At 41.9% G+C, this 17,977-nt stretch overlaps 1 protein-coding gene across 1 annotated transcript in view; it reads left to right on the top strand.

The window, feature by feature from the left end:
• The first annotated feature begins 1,494 nt into the window (after positions 1-1,494).
• Positions 1,495-17,977, top strand: part of LOC143769024 (protein-glutamine gamma-glutamyltransferase E-like) — a 93,725-nt gene continuing 77,242 nt past the window's right edge. The window contains exon 1 of the mRNA XM_077257626.1: positions 1,495-1,563. Coding sequence (XP_077113741.1) covers positions 1,557-1,563 — 7 coding nt within the window. The 5' untranslated portion in view covers positions 1,495-1,556. The remainder of the gene's footprint in view (positions 1,564-17,977) is intronic.

Genomic DNA, 17,977 nt, shown 5'->3' with positions numbered 1-17,977 from the left:
GGTCCTTCTGGCATATGCCAGAACTGCCTGATGGCCAGTCCGGCCCTGTCTGCGGGCCCTGATAGCGGGTTGTGTTAGCTGCAGCTGGCGGCAAAGGTAAAAAGGTGTGTGTAATGATAGGTGTATCTAGGACCAAAAAAGAAGCTATCAATCCCTAATAAGCTCTACAAACCTGTTTTCCTACATAACTGCAGAGGTTGGCACCCTATTATGACGCCATGGCACCCCTTCTCAACAATTACGCACCTACACTAGATATTATCAAGCACAAATGGTAGGTATGCCAACATACCCATCAATATTAGTTCAAATTCCACTAAATAATGAGAAAATAAAGAGCATTAGTGTATAAGGAAACAAATCAGTCATGACAATTCATCATAAAATATTGATATATTATACAGAAGAGACATGTGTCCATCAATACATAACCATCACAAAATAGATGTCCAGGAATATTTTACATGCCATACTTAGCTCAGTCTAAAATCTTCATTGATTACACTTATTCCCTGTCCTGACGCGTATCCCTCCATTTTGGGGGGTTCATCAGGGGACCGATCTGAATAGAACACCACGATAAATAGAAGGCAAATGTATGGTCAGTCCATCGGCAATGGTTTTACATAAGTCTCCACCACAGGGAATTTTTGACAGTGCTGAAGCCAATGAAACCAGTTCTGTCAATGAAGCAGAGGAGAAAGGTAGGTGGCAAAACTCACTGAAGAACTGCGACAGTGCACCAAGCATCTAATTTCCACTTTATTCAAAAGATCATGTTCTTGAAAGGAAGCCCACAGATGTTGAAACCAAAAGTTTGATTTCTGTAAGAAAACACGGCCCTAGAAGTTAGATCAACTTACTTTAGTTTAGCTTTGCTTTCATCAGCATCAAAATGCCTTTGGTGCCCATGACCCTGTTGCTGTTTTTTTTTTATTCTCAGTCATCTTGTCCTCGTCTGAGTCACTCACATCCTTGTCTATCTTCCTATCATCAGACATCAACTTTAATCAATTATATTAATGAATTATGTTAGGGGCTGTAATGTTTTGATTGAGCAGTGTACACTGGTAAAAAAAAAAAAATGACGCAGATTTATGAACACCAATTTCCGGGCTACAGATCACCAATTCACTTTTTTTTTCTGATACATACAGATGAGTTGTAAAAAGCTGAGGGATTCAGGGTAAAAACAAAATTGTGACTCGTTATATAGTTTTGTTTGCGATGTACTGTTCTTGAGAGCAGACTGGTGCACTACTTGTAGGGTGCATCAGCAGCAATAAAACCAGTCATTGACTATAGGGAAACAGTAGGACATTAGTATTTACATTATTTACATTCTTCCATGTAAAGGTGATTACTAGTTTGGTAGAACAAGTTGAATGAAAGTGTATTGAACCTCACCCAGTTCATTTAAATTGTAATTAAGTTAGGAAGGAGGAGAACAGCAAGCCTCAGTTATAAATACAGCTCTGGGTATTACTTGATGTCATTCCATGACTACGTAGTCCAAGTGCACAGCCTGAATCGCATAAGGACAACATACAGACGACATGACAGGTGAGTGGAGGAGTGAGCTATCGTGAGTTAGGTTACAAAGATGACAACTTTTCATCTTAATTTTTGTATTCTTTGTATTGTAAGTAGAAACAACTGAGATATGACTAAAAAAATAAATATCTAAGTTTGGGTGTAGATTTATTTTTCTTGCTACACACACCCATGATTAATTGTATAAAGCTTGCATATGATGCTTCTTTGGTTACATTTGTGCTATTGGTTTTGTTTGACTGCTCTTCTATTGAAATACCTAGTATCAATGCTGATCAGTTGGTTTCTGAGTAAGTATTGTGGATGGTTCTTATGTGTACAATGATAAAAAAATATCCTAGTTTCTTGTGATTACTGTTGATGACCTTGTGAGTCAATGATGTATAATTGAGGACATCAAAGTAAAGTAGAGGTTTTATGGGTGTTGTGCTGTTTAGATTAGTAATGATGAAACTATCCAATCCGGCACCCAAAGATTTTGATCTTTTCTTTGATATCCTTAATATTATCCATGCCGGTGGCAGAAGAGGGCCTCGTTGTACAGCCCCAACAATTTAGGTGAAAAGTATTTTGTCTACATGTATGTATTTTTCCATTGTTTTTGTGGCTCTAAGTTTCCAGCACAATCATGTAGAATTATTGTAACAATAGTACATAAATGAAAAATGTGCACGAATGTGGGGTCTCATAATAATTTCTAAATTGATGTTAAATTTATAATCTCATGTTCATGACATTGACAGCACGACAAGTCTTTATCACGTAAACTGGTGTTATAGAGGGTTTGGTAAATCTGTGCTTTCTTACTTAACTACAACAACATTGTATGCAACTGTTTTAGTATTAGTTATCTTTAGAGTGCATCATAATTGACCAAGTGCCCAAAACACAAAATTAAGAAACAAACAGGCAGAATGATTTTTTTTTTTTTTAAAGCCTTTAACTGGATCTCAATCCATGGCAACTTAATGTATGAACTATCAGTTGGAAATTAATCTTGTACAAACCTAGCTAGGCCCACAAGGGTCTTCTCCATCCTTATCATAATAGCATCATGCCATTGGGTAGCTGGTCTTCCTCTTCACCTTGTTCTTTTTATTCTTCCAAGCATGATGTACTTCTCCAGTGACTGCTGTCTTCATATGATGTGTCCATATTAGGCAAATTGTAGCTTGGTGATACTTGCTTTAATTTACATGTTTGTGACTGGCTTGATTTGTTTCAAAATTGATTTATGTATTCTTCTTGCCATATATTATATTGGTAACATCCTTCTCCAGCACCAGAGTTCGAAGGTGTCGATTTTTCTTCCACCTTGTTTCCTTATCATCCATGTTTCGCATCCGTATGTTACCACACTTAAGATCAAACTATCTATGCGCTGTGTCTTCGTCAGTGAAATGTTCCTCGATTTGAAGACATTGTCCAGTGATTTCATTGCTGATTTACCCATAGCTATTCTCCTATTAATTTCCAATGTTATCACTGCATCTTGAGTGATCATTGATCTGAGTAGGTTGAAGTCCTTTTCAACTTCCAGTTTGTCGCCATCCATTTCAAATGTGTCCTGGTCGAACTTGGCAGTAGTCTCCTTTATATTGAGTCTTCTTTATATATAGTAGTCATGTGTTCAAGCTTCTTAGCTTGACACTCGGTAGTTAGTTTTTAATTTCATCTACGCTTGTTGCTATCAAAGTTGTATTGTCTGTGTATTTAAGATTCTGTTGATGATTCAACCAGCAATTTTGGTTCTTTCTTTTTTGGAAACCTCAGCCTTCCTGAACATTTTTATGGACAATAAGACACATCAGAACATAAAATGCACCCCAAATGGGAAATAAAAGAAAAAAATAGTGGTTTTGTAGTCCATTTTAATGATAGCTTACTGCAGGGCGCAGCGGAGCGGGGTCACAGGAGGTAGGGTTGCTGCTTCAGGAGGCTGGCAGTGGTGGCAGGAGTGGGGTGATGCTGTGGGCCCTGGGCTGGGAGGAGGGGGCATCCAGGCAGTGTGAGGCTGGGGGCCCTGGGCTCTCATAAGATGTCGGCGCTGGTGAACAGCGTCCAATATGCCATTTAATTCCCTGCGGTGGGCTTCAGCAAATTGACCACTGGAGGTGGCACATGTGCAAATTAAGATCTCAGGAGACAAGATCTCATCTTCCGAGATCGAAATCTGTGCATGCGCCTCTGCCGGCTGCCATTTTCCCAAAGCCCATAGCGGGCAAATCAATGGAAAAAGGACTCTGCTCACCGATGACTATATCTAGGGCCTGCAGCATCGCCTTACTTCTGCCACCATCGCCAGTCTCTTGAAGCAGCAACCCTGCCTCTTATTACTGCACTGCAGCACAGCCACCACCCCTCCCCTGATAAGTTACCTTCTGATTATAAGATGCTCCTCCATTTTTCTCCCTAAATTGTGTCTTATAATCCAAAAAATGTGGAAGCTTCTGCCTATAAATTGAAGAGACATGGTGACAGGATACAGCCTTGTCTGATGACTCACTCTACTGTGAGCCATCCCATTTAACCATGTACCGTTCGGACTGTTGCTTCATGTCTGATGTAAAGGTTCCTAATGAGGCTGATCAGATGGTTCTGCACATCCATATCCTCATGGCTATCTAAAGCTTCAGGTGATCAACATAGTTGAATGGTTTGTTGTAGTTGATGAAGCAAGTAGTATTTTGCTGGCATGAGGTATGAGTGCACGGTGTGATAGTTTACAGTTGGACTCATCTCCCTACTTCTGAAAACAAAAAAAGACTAATCTTGTCTAGTCCTTTGACGGTCTATCAGTTGGCGCAGGTGTGTGATTACAAAAACTCCTTCTGAAGACTGTATTAGCTCTACTGGAACATTGTCACATCCAGGTGTTTTGTTGTTTGTTAGAAGCTTTGTGAAAGCAACAACTTTGTTTTTCACGATGTTTGACTTTCTATCATTTCCAATTACAGTTTCTTCCTGTGTCATTGAGGTGCTCTGTGTATTCTTTTCATCTTTCCTAGATCTGTTGTGGGTCAATTAATTTGCTCCTGTTTGTGTCTTTCAAATAAGAAACAGAATCAGGCACTCTTAAAGTTGCATGAAAATTTTTAGCTTTAATAAGAATCACAATCCAACAAATGAAATTAGTGACAACTCGGTCAACAAAATCTACTTCAGATAGATTCTAGTCAGAGTACTATGTGGAATAGGCTGAGCAGGAAATTTGCACAAATCTCCTGGGCAGCAAATCCCTTGCAGCTTTAAAAGTGCTGGATTCTGTTTCCTATTTGAATAGTGTTCTATTCAGGCACTATGTCCTTATACAGCGTGACTTATAATCCAGTTTTGTGTTGGCGTCTTTCAACATGCCCACTCTTGGCTGAAATATTGGTTGTATCTCTTTGATCTTTAGGTATGCCTTCGTGGTCGTACTCCTCAGATGTTCACTTTCTATCTCTGTACGTATCTCTTAGTAATTAAGTTCTTTGTTTGAATGGCTCGCTTTAGGGTACCGTCACACAGTGCAATTTTGATCGCTACGACGGCACGATTCGTGACGTTCCAGCGATGCATTTACGATATCGCTGTGTCTGACACGCTACTGCGATCCGGATCCCCGCTGAGAATCGTACGTCGTAGCAGATCGTTTGAAACTTTCTTTCGTCGTCTAGTGTCCTGCTGTGGCGGCATGATTGCATTGTGTGACACAGGTTGTATACGATGTGCGCACAGTAACCAACGGCTTCTACATCGCAAATACGTCATGAAATTATCGCTCCAGCGCCGTGTATTGCAACGTGTGACCGCAGTATACGACGCTGGAGCGATACTTATACGACGCTGCAACGTCACGAATCGTGCCGTCGTAGCGATGAAAATGGCACTGTGTGACGGTACCCTTATTAGTCTTTTATTGATGTTTGCTGCATGCTGCTTGTCACATTTTGCATTTGCAATTCGTCTTTCTTCGATAATTTTTAGGTTCTCTCTCGTTAAGCATGTCTGCGGGAAGTCTCTTATGCCTTATTGTCTTACTGGTTTCTTCAGTAATAATAGTCTTTATATGTGTCCATAATTCCTCAGGCTTCTTTCACTTACTTCAATAGAATAAGTTAGTTTGAACATCAAAAGACTGAAATAGTTGCACACATTTGAAATACATGTATCTTTGAGATACAGTGATCATTTGATCTATAATATCAAGATACTAACTTTGAATCTAAAATTCACAAGCTGTAAAATGCCTCATTACAGTTTGTGAGCTACAACAGAATTCTGACAAACAACGGATTTTGCCAAGCGAAAAAGCCATAAGTTGGCAAATTTCTCTAAAACAGGCAAATGCAGTATTGCATTAGCTAATCCAATTCAGCAAGAGCTATTCTATTTTAGTGGTTCATAAAATAAGGTCCTTATTGAATAGTCATGATAAGGCATATGAACAGGGGTAATACTGATGGAAAAATTAATTTAATAGAGTATTTGGTTGAACATACTGTGATCTGAAATGATGGCATATTACTAGAGTCAGACTGCTACAACCTACGATCATTAGAACGAACGTGTATCAGTAGTAGTTATATACTATTTAGTGAATAGAAATGGTAAGGAACAAAATATGAAGTCTATGACAATGAAAAGCCTTGATCACATATATTTACGTAATTTATAACCTCTGCCTATTACATTACTTAACAAAACCAAACAGAAAAACATATGCTTAAATTGCAGACACTAACCCAAAGAATATTTATAGAGATGTAAAATATAATCTTATTTATTAACAGTATGGCTTAGGTGTGGATGTACTGTCTTCTTTATGGAGCTGACTGCACTTGGATCTTAATACAGACAAAAATCCTGGGCTTATGTATTTCTTAGAAAAATAAAATGTGTAGTCAATTCTCTGAATATATTTTTACACTGGGATTTATGACAGAGAAGATATTTATATTACTGTTTTTGTGCTTTTATGCTACACCTAGCTTCACTATTTTTAAAGGTGCCTATAAACATTAGATTTATTAGATTTTAACTGACATAAATGAATAATATCAACCAAAATGATCACAGTCTGTTACCATATAGAATCAAGATGGCAGGGTTTGAATTTGCAGATCGAAAGTATGTAGCTGAAAAACTATTCCCCAAAAAAGATTTTTCGTTTGTCGCCGAGTGTCATTGGCCAACATGGACCAACATGTGTATTGGTACTGCTGTGTTATGATTGTTTGCCAGATGTTTTTTCTACTACTACTACTACTTTCATCACAATGTTTCAGAACAACATGATCAAAAATAAGTCAACAAATCAAACTAAATCATGAGAAAATATCCATCTGAAATAAATCTAGTTTGTTCACACTGCTACAACAAAAGTTCCTTATATTCACTGTTTAGGAAAAGCAAAATTATGAACTCATATGTAGTAGCTATGTAGCTAAGAGATTTTGGAGATCATTTATACATGACAGTCCACAAACATACATTTTAAATAGAACTTGAAGCATGGGTACTTTGGGGTGTCTGAGTTGCTTTCCCTGTTGATGTTGCATCACTTCAGCACTGATGGTTAGAGACCCACTAAGAGGTTTGCTGTGATGTGGCAGTGGTCTTCATACACTATGATGAAAACCTCATGTTTAGTTTTTTTTAAAAAAATTTAGACACAATAAATCAATGTGAGATGTTTTGATGTGTTGTCAAGGTATTTTTCCTTCAATTAAAGCATATTGCATTTTACAAAGAGATGAGCTAATTTGTACGATTAGAAGTGATTTCTCCTTGACTTTACAAAAATTTGCATTCTCCAAGATCCATATTTCTTGCCAGACAAGTTCATCAAAATCAAGGCCAGTTGGCCACCATTTTGCAGTACCATAGAGAGCAGACAGAAATTGAATGAAAAAAAGAATACTCACCTCAAACCTCAACTGTTTTCTCATCCTTGCCACCCATTGCTGAGTCCTCGATGCCTGTCCTTTGCACCTTCCTCTAGCTTGCTCATCCTCTTCATCCTGCATCACTCTTTGCCAGTACTTTTAGTGTTAAGTATACCTCTGATGTCACTGTGCATCATAACACATGTTATGATTTCACAAGGTGTGTCACCCGAGGTATAGACTAGGCCTTGGGCAATGCATGTCATAAGGTCGCGACATGTGCTGCAATGGCAATCCATGCAGTGAGGTCAGAGGCCTGGTCAGAGCGAAGCTGTCAAAAAAAAGAATGTGGGCGAAAGTAAAAGGCATAAAGAAGAGGTGCAGAGGACTGGATGAGCAGTGTGGTGACTTGTATTTATTCTTTTTTTAAATCATAGATTTACTATTGTCTGGGGTTTGGAGACCCGAGTGCATAATAGGAAAAATTATATTTGCATTTTCTAACTTCACTAGGCTTTGAAACCTGGGAATGGGGTCACTTTTCCATTTTGAATGGAGTGTAAGTATTGGTACGATATGCAATTATTTTTCTTGGGACTACCGGAAAAAGATGATTACAGAGCTAAACTATTCCCAGAAGACCCATGAACAATGAACAGTATGGAGTTTACATACTTCCCCTCCATTCAGCACAGGGCTTTGGATAAAAGTGAGAAAATAGTAGATTGCTCACCCCATGCGATTTATATAGAATAGTACGGACCAAGCGTGAGGTATCCAGTAGAAAAATATTGATTTCAGCTCCATATAAAACGTAAAACTTTAATAGAAAATTTTTAATAATAGAAATTCCATAAAGATCCCAAAGAAAGCATAACCAAATATAGCTAAGGGTTTCAGACTCACTTTAGCATCCTTTGTATGAGTTTTTAGGGATACCTGGAACCTCCAGCAGTCAGATCCCCCAGTGATCAGTAAGTTTCACTTACTTTAATAATGCTTTCAAAGATGGGAGATGAAAAGGATTCACATACAATAACTGAATAAAATTATACAGTTTGCTGAAATGAAAATGCAAAAGATGTGCATGATACAGTGCCATGAAAAAGTATTCAAACCAAACGAGCTTTTCAACATTTTTTCACATTACGCACACAAATTTAGATGCATATTATTGGGATTTTATGTGATATACTAACACAAAGTAGCAAGTTTTTGCGAAGTGTAAAGGAAATGTTACATGGTTTTCTAATTATTTAAAAAATCAGAATTTGAAAAGTGTGATTTGCATTTGTATTCAGCCCTCAGTAGTCTGATACCCCTAAATAAAATCATTAGCTACCATGTGCCTCCATAAGTCACATAATTAGAAAACGGAGTCCACCTATGTGTAGTTTATTCTCAGTCTAATGATAGATGTTCTGAGAATGCCTCAGAAGGTCATTTTAGATCATTAGAAAACAAATAGCACAATGAAAACCATGGAACACACCAGAAAAGTCAAGGATAAAATTGTGGAGAAGCGTAAGGAATGGTTAGGTTATATTAAAAAATAGCCCCCAAGCTCTAACCATCTCACAGAGCACTGTTCAATCATTCATCCAAAAATGGAAGGAGAATGACACAACAACAAACTTATCAAGACATGTCTGTTCACCTAAACTGACATCCCAAGCAAGGAGAGCACTAATTAGAGAATCAGCCAAGAGGCCCGTGGTGACTCTGGAGGAGCTGCAGAGATCCACAGTTCAGGTGGGAGAATATGCCCAAAGTACAACTATTAGGCCGGGGTCACACTAGACCGTAATACGGACGAGTGCTATGCGATAAAAAATCGCATAGCACTCGGCCCAATGTTAACCTATGGTGCAGCTCCCATCATCCGATATTTTCTCCACCGTATTCAGGATCCGAGGGAAATCGCAGCATGCTGCGATTGTCAGCGTATCTCGGCCGAGACTCGCCAATGAAAGTCTATGGGTGCGAGAAAAAATCGGATTCCACACGGACCAGCAGTGTGACTTGCGAGAAATACGCAGCGGTGTTAGTGAAAAGCCGGTAATTCAATTGCTAGCTTTTAATTTCTCCTTCCCATACCCGACAGGATATGAGACATGGTTTACATACAGTAAACCATCTCATATCCCTTTTTTTTTTGCATATTCCACACTACTAATGTTAGTAGTGTGTATGTGCAAAATGTGGGCGCTGTAGCTGCTAAAATAAAGGGTTAAATGGCGGAAAAAATTGGCGTGGGCTCCCGCGCAATTTTCTCAGCCAGAGCGGTAAAGCCAGTGACTGAGAGCAGATAATAATAGCCAGGAGAGGGTCCACGGTTATTGCCCCCCCCCCCCCACCTGGCTACAAACATCTGCCCCCAGCCACCCCAGAAAAGGCACATCTGGAAGAAGCGCCTATTCTGGCACTTGGCCACTCTCGTGTAGCGGTGGGATATGGGGTAATGAAGGGTTAATGTCACCTTGCTATTGTAAGGTGACATTAAGCCAGATTAATAATGGAGAGGCGTCAATTATGACACCTATCCATTATTAATCCAATAGTAGGAAATGGTTAATAAAACACACACACATTATTAAAAAGTATTTTAATGAAAGAAACAAACAGGTTGTTTTAGTATTTTATTGCTCTCTCAATCCATCCGGAACACCCTCGCTTGGCAACATAATAAACCCACAATATACATACCCTCTGATGAACTGTCAGGTCCCACGAGGTAATCCATCTGAAGGGGTTAATTATTTTACAGGCAGGAGCTGCGCTAAAGCACTCGCTCGTGCCTGTAACCCCGGGGAATGAAGGAAAGCTGGGTGATCTGCAGGGCCGGTTTTAGGCAAAGTGGGGCCCTAGGCAAAGTTTAAAATGGGGCCCCAAATGCTAACATATTGCACATCACACAGAAGCATTTCGGTTGTATTTACCTGCGCTGATCTCAGGCCGCTAAACGAGTGTGATCGACAATACTGAAGTCGTTGGACGCTTGTTTCCCGGCCTCTTTCCACCATCTGAGGAATAATGATGAGACAGAACGATCACTAATAGATCACTAACAGATCACCATACAGTATCATGTTATCAGCAGCACATCTACAGTTTACATAGGGTGATGTGCTGCTGAGAACAATGATTTTTATTCCGGCATAAACAATCCAATCACCCAATGAATATGCAGCATTTTACTTGTTTAGTAAAATACACCCCATAGTCCTCCATATAATATAATGTGCTCCACAGTCCTCCATATAGTATAATACACTCTTCATAGTCCTCCATATATTAAAATGCACACGCCATAGTCCTCCATATAGTATACAGCAGAGCCCACAGTAGTATACAGCAGAGCCCACAGGGATATACAGCAGAGCCCACAGGGGTATACAGCAGAGCCCACAGGGGTATACAGCAGAGCCCACAGGGGTATACAGCAGAGCCCACAGGGGTATACAGCAGAGCCCCCAGTAGTATACAGCACAGCCCCCAGTAATATACAGCAGAGCCCCCAGTAATATACAGCAGAGCCCCCAGTAATATACAGCAGAGCCCCCAGGGGTATACAGCAGAGCCCCCAGGGGTATACAGCACAGCCCCCAGTAGTATACAGCACAGCCCCCAGTAATATACAGCACAGCCCCCAGTAATATACAGCAGAGCCCCCAGGGGTATACAGCAGAGCCCCCAGGGGTATACAGCAGAGCCCCCAGGGGTATACAGCAGAGCCCCCAGTAGTATACAGCACAGCCCCCAGTAATATACAGCAGAGCCCCCAGTAATATACAGCAGAGCCCCCAGGGGTATACAGCAGAGCCCCCAGGGGTATACAGCAGAGCCCCCAGGGGTATACAGCAGAGCCCCCAGTAGTATACAGCACAGCCCCCAGTAATATACAGCAGAGCCCCCAGTAATATACAGCAGAGCCCCCAGGGGTATACAGCAGAGCCCCCAGGGGTATACAGCAGAGCCCCAAGGGGTATACAGCAGAGCCCCAAGGGGTATACAGCAGAGCCCCCAGGGGTATACAGCACAGCCCCCAGTGGTATACAGCAGAGCCCCCAGGGGTATACAGCAGAGCCCCCAGGGGTATACAGCAGAGCCCCCAGTAGTATACAGCACAGCCCCCAGTGGTGTACAGCAGTGCCCCCAGGGGTATACAGCAGAGCCCCCAGTAGTATACAGCACAGCCCCCAGTGGTGTACAGCAGTGCCCCCAGGGGTATACAGCAGAGCCCCCAGTAGTATACAGCACAGCCCCCAGTGGTGTACAGCAGTGCCCCCAGGGGTATACAGCAGAGCCCACAGTAGTATACAGCACAGCCCCCAGTGGTGTACAGCAGTGCCCCCAGGGGTATACAGCAGAGCCCCCAGTAGTATACAGCACAGCCCCCAGTGGTGTACAGCAGTGCCCCCAGGGGTATACAGCAGAGCCCCCAGTAGTATACAGCACAGCCCCCAGTGGTGTACACCACAGCTCACATCCCCCCCTCTCCTCTCCTCTCCCCTCCTCCCCTCTCCTCTCCCCGTCCAGTAAAAAGAAAAAAAAAAAAACACAAGCTCCTCACCTCTCCACACGTGCCCGCGCTGCTCCTGTGTCGGCGGCTGCAGCTGCTCTGCCTGGGACACAGTGAGTGCGCGCGCACCCGCTGTGTCAGAGAGGCAGAGCGGGGAATGATGGGAGAGGGGGCGTCAGGTGACGCTCTCTCCTCCATCATTGCTTTGAACTGTACCGGCAGATGCCGGTACAGTTCAATGCGGCGGGGGAGTCAGCGCTGGCGGCAGGCGGGCCCCCTGCCTCACAGGGGCCCGGGGCCCCATAGCGGCTGCGTGATTTGCCGCTAGCTGGGGGCCCCTGGGGGAGTGGGGGCCCCAGGCAGCTGCCTGGTCTGCCTGCCCCTAACGCCGGCCCTGGTGATCTGTACTCACATTGAGTTGCGGTTATGCACCCTCTGGTGGATGTTCTCATGAACTGGAGCCTTGGAAAAGTTCCCACGCTTGAGTTCATATGAGTTCATCCACCAGAGGGCGCCTCACCGCAACTCAATGTAAATTTTTTTTTTTCTCCATGATGCAATAATATGATGTAAATATATAGATATGAATGTATTGCAGCACTATCACAGTACTATTGGATTAATAATGGATAGGTGACATAATTGACGCCTCTCCATTATTAATCTGGCTTAATGTCACCTTACAATAGCAAGGTGGCATTAACCCTTCATTACCCCATATCCCACCGCTACACGGGAGTGGGAAGAGAGTGGCCAAGTGCCAGAATAGGCGCATCTTCCAGATGTGCCTTTTCTGGGGTGGCTGGGGGTAGATGTTTTTAGCCACGGGGGGGGCCAATAACCATGGACCCTCTCTAGGCTATTAATATCTGCCCTCAGTCACTGGCTTTACCACTCTGGCGGAGAAAATTGCGCGGGAGCCGACGCCAATTTTTTCCGCGATTTAACCCTTTATTTTACACGCTACAGCGCCCACATTTTGCACATACACACTACTAACGTTAGTAGTGTGGAATATGCAAAAAAAAAGGGGGATATGAGATGGTTTACTGTATGTAAACCATGTCTCATATCCTGTCGGGATTGGGAAGGAGAAATGAGAAGCCGGCAATTGAATTACCGGCTTTTAACATATCTCGTGCTGAATTAAATATAAATACAGAATATATATATATGTGTCTCAATGACATATATATATATATATATATATACTGTATATATGTTTTACCAAACATTGGAGCACATAAATCCATTATGTCGGTTTTGCAAGCCTGCGAGAAAATATTGCAGGACGGATGCCATACGGATGTCACACGGATGTCAAAGGGATCATTTGATGCGAGGAAACTGCACATGGATCACTGTTTTGGAAACATTTGTGCGATTCTCGTCCGTGAAAAACGGACCTTTTTTATACGTTGTGTGTGTCCCTGGCCTTAGTTGCATTGTCCGCAAATCTGACCCTTAAAGAAGAGTGACCATGAAAAAAAACATTTTTGAAAGCAAGCCATAAGAAGTACTGTTTGCAGTTTGAAAAAAGTCATGTAGGGGACACAGCTAGCATGTGGAAGAAGGTGTTCTGGTCAGATGAGACTAAAGTAGAACTTTTGCAATCAATGCAAAATGCTGTGTGTGATGGAAAGTGAACACTGCACACCATGAAAACACCACCCCTGTCATCAAACAAGGTGATGACTGCATCAGCTGTGGGGATGCTTTTCTTCAGCAGAGACAGGGAAGCTGGTGGAAGTTGATGAGAAGATGGCTAGAGCTAAATACAGGGCAATCCTGAAGGAAAACCTGCTAGAGGCTGCAAAAGACTTGAAACAGGGTTGCGCGTTCAACTTCCAGCAGGACAACAACCCTAAATATAATGCCTGAGCTACAATGAAATGGTTTAGATAAAAGCATGTTCATGGGTTTGAATGCCCTAGTCACAGTCCAGACCTAGATCCCATTGAGAATCTGTGGCATGGCTTGAAAATTGCTCTTCCCAGACACTATTCATCCAATCTCACTGAGCTAGAGCTAGTAGTTTTCAGAGAAGATTGGGCCAAACTTTTAGCCTCTATATGTGCAAAGCTGGTAGACACATTGTTGGTATATAACATAAAATCCAAATATAATACATTTAAGTTTGTTGGTGTAACGTGACAAAAATGAGGAAAAAGTTCATGGGGTAATTGTATGTCAAAAGTCATGTCACAGCACTCAATCCAGCTTCCTCGTACATGATGGCTGACTGTGGAGTGGAGCTCCATCTGCCGCTGTTAATTTAAGTCCCACTGTTAATTTCTGAAAGCTCAATTAAACACATGCTGGCAGAGGGGGCATGTCATTCAACACAACCATGGGTTGGTATGACAGCCAGGGGTCTGCTGATGACCCCCGAACCTGTCATTACGATTTTCCTGTGAAATCCAGCCCATGGCAGTCATTCATAGAAGATCATGATTTTAGCTATACAAAGCGATCAGACAATTGCAGCTTCAAGTCCCCTAAGGGGACTATTAAATACAGTTAAAACTGAGAAATGTTTTTTTAAAAAAATGTATGAGAAAAACACAAATATTCAAATCAACCCCCATTTGCCCTGCTAAAAGTAAAACAATAAAAAAATGTAAATATTTGGTATAACTGTATTCAAAAAAGTCCAGTCCATCAAAATATTAAATAAATTAATCCAATTGGTAAAACGCATAACGAGAAAAAAAATCAAAACACCACAATCGTGTCTATTCAGATCACAAAAAGGAAATCGTCACACAGCTTCATAAAACGAAAAATAAAAATGTTGGCGGTCTCAGAAAATGGTAACACAAGCTAAATGTGTTTTTTTTACAAATTTCCGAACTTTGGTTTACCACTTAAATAAAAAAAAATATGCATGTTTGGTTTCTACGTGTTCATACTGACCTATAGAATCACTACATACAAAAATGAGGGAGTACAAAACACCTATATAAAATATTTCAAATATTTATTAATTGTTTGTAAATATACCATATACACAATAATAAAAAAACAATATATGGGCAAAGATAATTAAAGTGAAGGACACAAGACAAAAAGGATCCAATACAGTTACATACAGTATATATAAGGACCGGTGTTGTGAATTTGGATTCTGGGCTCCCCCGGTGGCCGCTTGTGGAATTGGACTTGTCATCCTCCTTCCTGTTTCACCTGGTTCCATCAGTAGTGGGTGTCGCTATTTAAGCTCATTTCTCTGGTGGTTTCTTGCCGGTCAACAATGTTTTCTGATGCCTCTCAGTGCTTGTTCCTGCTTCTAGACAACTACTAGATAAGTTGGACTTTTGTCTATGTTTTGTTTTGCCTATTTGTTCCAGTTCACAGCTGAAGTTTTGTTACTGTGTCTGGAAAGCTCTCGTTGATCAGGGATTGCTACTCTGGCGTTATGAGTTAATGCCAGAGTTTAAGGTAATCTCTGGATGGTGTTTTGTTAGTGTTTTTCTGCTGACCATGAAAGTATACTATCTGTCTTCTGCTATCTAGTAAGCGGACCTCAAATTTGCTAAGACTATTTTCCTGCTGCGTTTGTTGTTTCATCTGAACTCACCGTCATTATATGTGGGGGGCTACTGTCTTCTTTGGAATATTTCTCTAGAGGTGAGCCAGGTCTTATATTTCCCTCTGCTAGCTATTTAGGTCTTAGGCCAGAGCTGGGCATCTAGCGATAAATAGGAAATGCTACCTGGCTATTTCTAGTTGCGCGGCAGGCTTAGTTCATGGTCAGTATAGTTCCATCTTCCGAGAGCTTGTCCCTCTATAGGCTTGCTATGATCTCTGCCTGCAGAGATCATGACAGTTTGACCGGCCGATAAAGTGTTAAAGACCCAGGTTGAGAAAGGAGAGTTATAAGAAGTCTGCTGGAATTTTTTTTTTTTTTTTTTTTTTTTCCTCCAGTCTGCCTTGCTGCAGTCTTTTTTCTATCTCTCCTCCTAATCTCTGTATGCTCTGTGTGCACCTGACAATAATGGATCTCCAGAGTGTAACTGCGGGTTTGAATAATCTCATCACGAAAGTACAAAATTTACAAGATTTTGTGGTACATGCTCCGGTATCTGAGCCGAGAATTCCTTTGCCGGAGTTCTTCACAGGGAATAGAGCTAGCTTCCAGAATTTCCGAAATAATTGTAAGCTTTATTTGTCCCTGAAGTCTCGTTCAGCTGGAGACCCTGCTCAGCAGGTTAGGATTGTGATTTCCTTGCTCAGGGGTGACCCTCAAGATTGGGCCTTCTCATTGCCAGCAGGGGATCCTGCGTTACGCGATGTGGATGCGTTTTTTCTGGCCTTGGGCTTGCTTTATGAGGAACCTCATTTGGAACTTCAGGCAGAGAAAACTTTGATGGCACTATCTCAGGGGCAAGACGAAGCTGAAGTTTTCTGCCAAAAATTCCGTAAATGGTCTGTGCTTACTCAGTGGAATGAGTGCGCCTTGGCGGCAACTTTCAGAGAAGGTCTCTCTGATGCCGTTAAGGATGTTATGGTGGGGTTCCCTGTGCCTGCAGGTCTGAATGAGTCCATGACAATGGCTATTCAGATTGATAGGCGTCTGCGGGAGCGCAAACCGGTGCACCATCTGGCGGTGTCTATGGAAAAGACGCCAGAAAGTATGCAGTGTGATAGAATTCTGTCCAGGAGCGAGCGACAGAATTTTAGACGGAAGAATGGATTGTGTTTCTATTGTGGGGATTCTACTCATGTTATATCAGCATGCTCTAGGCGTACTAAGAAGCTTGATAAGTCTGTTTCCATTGGCACCATTCAGTCTAAGTTTATTTTGTCTGTAACCCTGATTTGCTCTTTGTCATCCATTGCCACGGACGCCTATGTTGACTCTGGCGCCGCTCTGAGTCTTATGGATTGGTCCTTTGCCAATCGTTGTGGTTTTGATTTAGAGCCTTTGGAGACTCTTATTCCTCTGAAGGGGATTGACTCCACCCCATTGGCTAATAATAAACCACAATACTGGACACAAGTTACCATGCGTATCTATCCGGATCACCAGGAGATTATTCGTTTCCTGGTGCTGTATAATTTACATGACGATTTGGTACTGGGATTGCCATGGTTGCAGTCTCACAACCCAGTCTTGGACTGGAGAGCAATGTCTGTGTTGAGCTGGGGATGTAAGGGTATTCATGGGGACTTACCTTTGGTTTCTATTTCGTCGTCCATTCCCTCTGAAGTCCCTGAGTTCCTCTCTGATTATCAAGACGTCTTTGACGAACCCAAGCTTGGGTCGTTACCTCCGCACCGTGAGTGCGATTGTGCCATAGATTTGATACCGGGTTGTAAATATCCAAAGGGTCGTTTGTTTAATCTGTCTGTGCCGGAACATGCTGCTATGCGGGAATATATAAAGGAGTCTTTGGAAAAGGGACATATTCGTCCATCTTCTTCTCCCTTGGGAGCTGGGTTTTTCTTTGTCTCAAAAAAAGACGGCTCTTTGAGACCATGTATTGATTATCGGCTTCTGAATAAGATCACTGTTAAGTATCAATACCCATTGCCATTGCTTACTGATTTGTTTGCTCGTATAGAGGGTGCTAAGTGGTTCTCTAAAATTGATCTTCGTGGGGCGTATAATTTGGTGCGGATCAGGCAGGGGGATGAGTGGAAGACCGCATTTAATACGCCCGAGGGCCACTTTGAGTATTTGGTCATGCCTTTTGGTCTTTCTAATGCCCCTTCAGTTTTCCAGTCTTTTATGCATGATATTTTCCGTGATTTTCTGGATAAATTTATGATAATATATCTGGATGATATTCTGATTTTTTCTGATGACTGGGACTCTCATGTCCAGCAGGTCAGGAGAGTTTTTCAGGTTCTGCGGGCTAATTCTTTATGTGTGAAGGGGTCTAAGTGCGTTTTTGGGGTCCAGAAAATTTCCTTTTTGGGGTATATTTTTTCTCCCTCTTCCATTGAGATGGATCCCGTCAAGGTGCAAGCTATTTGTGACTGGACTCAGCCCTCCTCTCTTAAGGGTCTTCAGAGATTTTTGGGC

The sequence above is a fragment of the Ranitomeya variabilis genome, chromosome 4, assembly GCF_051348905.1.
Source record: "Ranitomeya variabilis isolate aRanVar5 chromosome 4, aRanVar5.hap1, whole genome shotgun sequence".
In the NCBI taxonomy this organism is placed as follows: domain Eukaryota; kingdom Metazoa; phylum Chordata; class Amphibia; order Anura; family Dendrobatidae; genus Ranitomeya; species Ranitomeya variabilis.
This window is presented reverse-complemented; position numbering and strand designations above follow the sequence as displayed.